General features: G+C 38.7%; 1 protein-coding gene and 1 non-coding gene across 2 annotated transcripts; one reads left to right on the top strand and one right to left on the bottom strand.

Annotated features, from left to right (window-relative positions):
• Positions 1-9: 9 nt before the first annotated feature.
• Positions 10-116, bottom strand: LOC112037845 (small nucleolar RNA R71). Its single transcript, XR_002885770.2, has one exon. It is a non-coding gene; the product is annotated as a small nucleolar RNA R71 (small nucleolar RNA).
• Positions 117-1068: 952 nt separating this feature from the next.
• LOC136069159 (uncharacterized) lies at positions 1069-1702 on the top strand. The gene is made up of 2 exons (XM_065777388.1): positions 1069-1246; positions 1359-1702. The coding sequence occupies exons 1-2, from the start codon at positions 1069-1071 to the stop codon at positions 1700-1702; spliced, it is 522 nt and encodes a 173-aa protein (XP_065633460.1).
• Positions 1703-7478: the final 5776 nt, after the last annotated feature.

The raw sequence follows: 7478 nt of genomic DNA, 5'->3' as shown, positions 1-7478 counted from the left end.
AAGACAGCAAAGCTAAGGAATGATATCACCACGTTCATCCAATTTGAGGGTGAATCATTATATGAAGCATGGGAGAGGTACAAAGATTTATTGCGAAGGTGTCCTCATCATGACCTTCCAGCATGGCTTCAAGTGCAAACATTCTACAATGGTCTAGGAGCTGCAAATAGGTCTATGGTTGATGTAGCAGCTAGTGGAGCTTTAATGAGTAAAACTCATGAGGCAGCCTATGAACTTCTAGAAGAATTGGCATCCAACAACTATCAATGGCCTACAGAAAGAGCAACGCCAAGAAAGACAGCTGGAGTTTTAGAACTTGATTCTATTACCTCATTGGCAACATAAATGGCAACTTTGTCTCAACAACTAGGTAAAATGAATGTTAATGCTATTCAAACTAATGTTGTTTGTGATCATTGTGCAGGAAATCATTCAAGTGTCGACTGCTAAATGGGAAATCCTTTTGCCTAATCGAGTTATGGACAGACAAATTACGTGTCAAATTTTCAACGTCAAAATAATCCATACTCAAACACGTATAATCCTGGATGGAGGAATCACCCCAACTTCTCATGGAGCAATAACCAAGGGCAGGCTAAACCACCTCAGCAATTTCCACAGCAAGAGAAGAAGCCAACACTTGAGGACATGTTCATGTAGTACATGCAGAAGACAGATGTGGCGATCCAAAACAACTCAGCTTCAATCCGCAATCTTGAGGTGCAAATCGGTCAGCTCTCAAGCATGCTCATAAAGAGGACTACAGGAACTTTGCTAAGCAACATTGTCACCAATCCGAAAGAACATGTAAAGGCAATATCATTGAGAAGTGGACGAACATATAAGGAGCCAAAAGTAACAAATGCCAAACAAGATGAAGCTGTGGATAATGAGGAGTCAAAGATGAAGGAAGCCTAGTCAGAGATGAAAGAAATGGAGCAAGCTGAGAAGACTAAGGAGAATAAAAGAGCTTCAAAATCCAAAAATCTAGGGAAGTTACTTTTGAGACTTATTCTCCTTCAATTTATGATCCACCAATTCCTTTTCTGCAAAGATTACGAAAAAACAATGTGGCTGAAGGATAATCAGTTTTCTAAATTTCTAAGTATATTTAAGCAATTGCATATTAATATTCCTCTCATTGAAGCTTTGGAAAAAATGCCTAAATATACTAAATTTTTGAAGGATATTATATCAAAGAAGCGGAAATTGGAGGAGCATGAAACAGTAATACTGACAGAGGAGAGTAATGCAATCTTACAAAAGAAGCTGTTGCCTAAGCTAAAAGATCCGGGGAGTTTCACTATCCCTTGCACTATAGGAAAATCTTATTTTTGATAGAGCTTTATGTGATTTAGGGGCAAGTATTAATCTAATGCCTCTCTTTGTTTTAAGGAAATTGGGTCTTGGAGAAGTAAAGCCAACCACTATCTCTTTACAATTGGTGGATAGATCCATTAAATATCCAAGAGTAGTCATTGAGAACGTATTAGTAAAAGTTGACAAGTTCATCTTCCCAGCTGACTTCATTGTCCTTGATATGGATAAGGACGAGGAGATCCCTTTGATATTGGGTCGACCTTTTCTTGCGACGGGGAGAACCTTAATTGATGTCCAGCAAGGAAAACTTGTTTTGAGGGTTGGAGAGGATAAGGTCACTTTTAATGTATTTAAGTCTATGGAATTTCCTTCCGATACATAATCTTGTTTTCAAATAAGTGACCGAGACATAATCATGGCCAATGAGACTTGTGCAATTGATTTTCAAAAGTTAACACTTGAGGTATGTCTTACTCATTCTACACTTGTTAAATTCAATGATGAAGCGGTTAAAGAGTGTGAAAGATATTTGGAGGCTACACCACTCTTTCCTTCTTCAATGCAACCAAAAGTGGAAGACCTAAAATCATGTCAGCCAACATCTCCACCAGAGGAACCAGCTAAACTTGAGCTCAAACCGCTTCCATTAAAGTTAAGGTACGCTTTCTTAGGTCAAGACTCTACTTTTTCAGTTATTATTAACAGTTCTTTGAGTGATGTAGACAAGGAAAAGTTGTTGAGAATCTTGCGGGAACACAAAATAGTTTGGACCATCTCTGACATCAAAGGAATTAGTCATTCGAATTGCACACACAAGATTTTAATGGAGGATAACGTCTAGCTACAGATGTTAAATAAAGCGCTTTTGGGAGGCAACCCAAGGTTTTTTTTTTTTTTTTTTTTTTTTTTAATCTTTATGTTTATGTTTTTATTTTTTTTAATTTTTAATTTTTAATTTTTTCTTTATCTTATTGTTTTTTCTTTCATTTTGTAGGAATAAAGAGACCAAAGAAATCTTCAATGGGTACATGGTTGCACCTTAAGGAAAAATATTCAATTAAAATTAAAGGAGAATCTCTTCTCCTTTCTCATTCTTCTATTTAGTTTTTCTTCCTTTTTCCCATTGAGGACAATGTGAAATTTAAGTTTGGGGGAAGGGAATTTATTTTATTTATTTCAAAAAAAAAACTTTCTTTTGCCTAGCTTGAGGTTTGTGTTTTAAGTTCGTTATACTACTCTTGCTTAAAGAATTTCATTACTTTCATGCTCAATTCATTACACATGCACGTAGCCACTCAGACACAACTTGTTGTTGAAGGATAAAAATGATTAGAAAATCTTAATGATAACAATGTGGACACTATAATCCTTGTGAGTTTTGAGCCAATCATTTTTTTTGGAGGGTTATTTTTTTTTTTCTAATCTTAAAATTCATTTGGAAGTGCGTAACATATTTCCCTTGTTCTAATCTCATTGTTCTTGCTTTTGGCCAAGAAAAAATGATTTTATGCCACACTTGAACCTTTTGAAGTCATTGATGTTGAATGAACTATACTAGTCTTTAAGAGATGAGATTAGGCCATTTTTGTCTATTTTGAGCCATATATGTGTTTTTTTTTTTTTGGATACATTATCGCTAGTCACCCCATTGAGCCTTTTAATTAGCCTTTCTTTCTTAAAGCCCTTGTCCATAGTGTTTCAAGATGGAATTTGATCAGTTTGTTTCAATGTGGTGGTTTGTGGGAGAATTCAAAGAAGAAAAAAATTGTACAGAGTTCCATTTACTCCAATGTTTTGAGTTGCTTAGTAACTAGGGGTATTCATTACCAATGTTTACTCTTACGTCAAATCGTAACTTGAAATATTAGTATGCAAAAGCACCTCAAGTTTGTGACTTGTTGAGTAACTGGGTGCATCCATCACAAATGCCTGCGTTAATGTCAAAAGATAAGTGACGACTTGAAGTAAGTAAAAAAAAAGGGGGAAAAGTGTCAAAAAGAAGTAAATAAAAAGGGTTTTCATCAAATTTTGAGAAGTGAAATGTAAAGGAGTATTGTTTTGAAGAAGAAGAGTTTAAAAAAAAAATGTTGAATGGAAATTCCAAAAATAGTTGACATTCCAACAAATCTTGAAAACATTTCTTATATTTACCTTTACCGATTTTTATTTCATACCCTTTACTTTTACCCTACATTACGTCTTAATAAAGTCCTTATTTAATCTTGAAGATTGTGTAGTTCAGATATTGATATGACTAAATAAAAAGTGTAGTATAAATTCTTTTTTTGGCATCTTTTCATGAGACTACTTGTTCTTCTTGATTAAGTGTTTTTCATGTGATTTATATGTGAGATTTTTATTTTTCTTACATTATTCCACTCACATATATTGTTGAGAGTGTTACACCCCATTTCAGAATGATTTCATTTGTTGAGTGATAACATCGGAAAGGTTTGAGTTGAAGCATACTTTCAAATAGAAATTCAAGTCAAGTTTATTCTAAAACTAAGAGTATGTTTGGGTTGGCTACCACTTTTCACTCACAATGAGTTTTGATGGCATGAGAAATTTCTTTAGCATTTGTAATGTTTTTGAACTTGAACTAATCCTCTTTGCAAAAGGCAATTGAAAAAATAAATGGATTTTCTTTGTTTTGTTTATTTTAGCATTCATTCTCAGAATTTTGTGGTATATTCCCTACAAACCCTCACGAAACTACAACTCGTCCACTAGTATAAGCTAAGGGTTTAAAGGCTTGTTGCATACGCTAAATGCAATCGATATTTCCAGCGAAAGTGGATTAGTTAGGATATTTTCTTTGTTTTGTTTTACTCTTTATCTGTTTTGATTAAAGACTAGCAAAAATGTAGGTTTGGGGGTATTTCATGTGCATGAAATATATACAATAAAGTACTCACATATTTACATATTTAGCTTTACTTTTATGTTATTTTGTTACTGATTATATAATATCTTTGTGTTGTAGGTAACGAGGGCTTTACATGCAAAGTGGGGCTAGGCCAATTAAATTCAAGTCCAATTGGAGCAAGAAATCAAAGGAAATTTGCACCAAATCCAAGTCCAATTCGGATTAGGATTCCAGCCTGCACATCAGTTAGTATTTTTGGCATAACTTTCGGTTCAAATATCCAATTGAGATGATTCAAGTTGGGATAGAAAGTTAACTTAAAGGGCTAAAACTTTGTAGTTTACCAAAAGTCCAAATTCTGAATTTAAATGGGCAAAAATCGTCAGTTAAATGAAGCCTAAAAATCTGAGATTTTCTCCAAACGGGAATTCAACTTGTAATAGGATTCCTTGATTTATTTAAAGGCTCTTTAGGGTAAAAAGAAGAGGGGAGAAACCTGAGAGGAAAAGGAGGTGCCGCATAAAAGAATTTGCTTTTGGCAGTCTTTCAAAAAAGGAGTATTTGAGGACAAAGGCGAGAGCTTCATGTTTATTAACCAATTCGGATGAAAGACATAAGTTTTATTTGTTTTCTTTTCAATTTTATTATGAACTAAATTTTATTTTCTAGAGCATTGATGTAGTCTAGCAATGAACACACAATTTGTTTTCTGAGTTATTTTATTTTTAATATTTCCATGATTGAGTGTTTAATTCTTATTCTTAATGCTTACTATTTTTTACAAATTATAGTTTGATCAATTGAATTACAATGAGACCGAGAGGTGATTTGTTATTTTAGTTCTAGAATTAAACACCATTAGTTGAGCGAAAGTAGAGATGCTTTACCGCGACTAGTGTGATTTTTTAGAAAATTCAAAGTACGTAATGAGTTTCCAATTAATTAAATTCACATAAAGATATAGAATTGTTATTTAAAGATATTTTTGATATTATTCGAGAGAAAATATTAAATACTTAAGGAATTTTTAATCATCAACGGGAGATTATTAGTGTGGGGCCAGGAAATCGTACAGCCACGGCCCACTCCAAGCCTGGCCCAAATGGCCCAGTCCGAGGAGGGATGACTACCCAAGGCCAATTTGGGGAGCAAACCCTTCTTTGGATCCGCGCCGAGGATCCCCTCGTCCTCGGCATATTAAGGATAACTATAGGGGAGGGGGGACAGACCCAGAGCCAGTTGTCACCTCAGCACTTAATACGTTCACCTAACCCTTCTGGCCGCATTAATGGGGATGCAACCCCCAGGCTGGGCTACATCGATTAGAGTGAACCACTTGAGCACAGATACGACCTCTGATGGGACAGGCGGCCAGAGGAGAGGCCAATGAACGATCAACAGGAAGAGGAAGAGAGTAGTATATAAGAGAGATAAGCAAAATGTAGTGGGGGGGTTTTTTTTGAGGAAAAGGGGAAAAAAAGCCTCCTCAGCCATGGGCCGAGGAGCATCCCCTAGTTATAAATTGTTCCTAGTGTTTCTTCAATAAAAAGAGGAGGATGTTCATGCTTCTAAGACGCCGGTCAGCGCCTAAACCTTCAACCCACTCTCTACAAATTTATTATTCTGGGTTCGTTGGGCCTATAGCCTATCTCTTTTGAGCTTAAGCTACAAGAAAACAGACCCTACAATTGGCGCCATCTGTGGGAAGGATTAGTGCACCGGCCGGCACGACAGGCGATGATTCTAAGTAATCATTCTATGAAAGATTGATGGTGAAAAAAAAAAAAAAAAATTTCGAGACAGATGATTCAACAGCAAAGAAAGAGAACTCGATATTATTTCATAAAAAAGAAAAATTACAGATTACAATCAGAGGCTCAGGCAGGCGTGCATTACAACTGTTCCTACCAGCTAGTTCTACAATCAGAGGCCCAGGTGGACCCTACAATTCCCTAAAACTAGCTAGAGGGAAGTGTCAACCCATGCTTTTATTGGCATCAAGAGAATGAGAGAACTCCAACAACTCCTTTCTCGGAGCGGCGGAGCTTGAACAAAGCGAGGAGCAGATGCAGGCGCCCCGGGACACCCTCCCTCATGATGTTCCCTCCATTCTCTCCAGCCCTCATGAGCGTTGGCCGTTGGAGACGGCAACACTCGGGCACCGGCCATGACGTGAATTCACACATCTCCTCCGTCGGGGGTGCGCTCCGAGGAGAGACATTAGGTACTCTAACGACATCCCGCCGAGCCACCATGCATGGCACCATCGGGGTTACGTCTAAACTCTGCCGCACCGGAAGCCCAGTGGGGGCTGCGGCCACAATCGCTCTTGGCACGGATGTCCTCACACCCGCCCAAAGTCGCCCCATACCTACTGACTCCAGTCACAATTCCGGCGAGGTTATTAGAGGGGCTGGGGGGAGCTGAAGAGGTGTGTTCTTTCTGTTTGTGTTGGGGGGTTCATGGTGTGTGAAGAAACCTTCCCCCCGAAGAGTCTTATATAGGGGATGAATGTTGGTGGGAATTAATTCACGCAGAATTCGAAAAGAGAGTTGTCAATAGTGCTAGTTATGAGGCCACCAAATTCCAAGGGGACCATAGACTGTTGGATTTGTGTTAATTCACGAGGGCATTAATGAGGGCGCGTTTCGCGCACCGAAAAGTCAAGCGCGGAACACGAACAGCCAAGGGACGCTTCGTAAGTGAGGGAAATGGGGGCTCGAGCTGGAGGCGAGATCAACGCCACGTGTAAGATCAAAATCCGGCTCAAGGAAGAATCATCTCCAGTAGAGCGATCCAAAGACAAACCCCTGCTTACAGAGAAATGAAAGCGTTAGACAGAACCAAGGTACTGCATAGTTCTCGGACTCAGGCCTTTGGGGATACTACTCGCTCCTCTATACCTGGGTACTAAACAGAACCAAGGTATTGCATGGTCCTCGGACTCAAACCTATGGGAAAACTAGATACTTACAGAGAAATGAAAGCGTTAGACAGAACCAAGGCACTGCATAGTCCTCGGACTCAGGCCTATGGGGAAACTACTCGCTCCTCTATACCTGGGTACTAGACAGAACCAAGGTATTGCATGGTCCTCGGACTCAAGGCCTCATCCCCTCCCCACCCTCGTTAGTGCTGGGGCCCATTCACCTGCCAAGGGCACGTCGCTGACGCTTCGGAGCACGTAACGTGTCCATCATTAAATCCAGGCGGCTCTGTGCTCCCCACGTCCAAGGAGGAGTTATCCATCCAACGGTGGAGATTCGTCTAGCATTCATGAGCGGGAAAA

This window comes from Quercus suber, unplaced genomic scaffold (genome assembly GCF_002906115.3).
Source record: "Quercus suber isolate HL8 unplaced genomic scaffold, Cork oak 2.0 scaffold_2, whole genome shotgun sequence".
In the NCBI taxonomy this organism is placed as follows: Eukaryota; Viridiplantae; Streptophyta; class Magnoliopsida; order Fagales; family Fagaceae; genus Quercus; species Quercus suber.
The sequence above is the reverse complement of the archived record's forward strand: the minus strand, read 5'-3'. Positions and strand labels throughout refer to the sequence as shown.

Coding starts and splice junctions, on each gene's coding strand:
- LOC136069159 (XM_065777388.1), top strand. CDS start 1,069: ATGTGGCTGAAGGATAATCAGTTTTCTAAATTTCTAAGTATATTTAAG. Junction 1,247..1,358: donor AGTAATACTGACAGAGGAGA/GTAATGCAATCT, acceptor TATGTGATTTAG/GGGCAAGTATTAATCTAATG.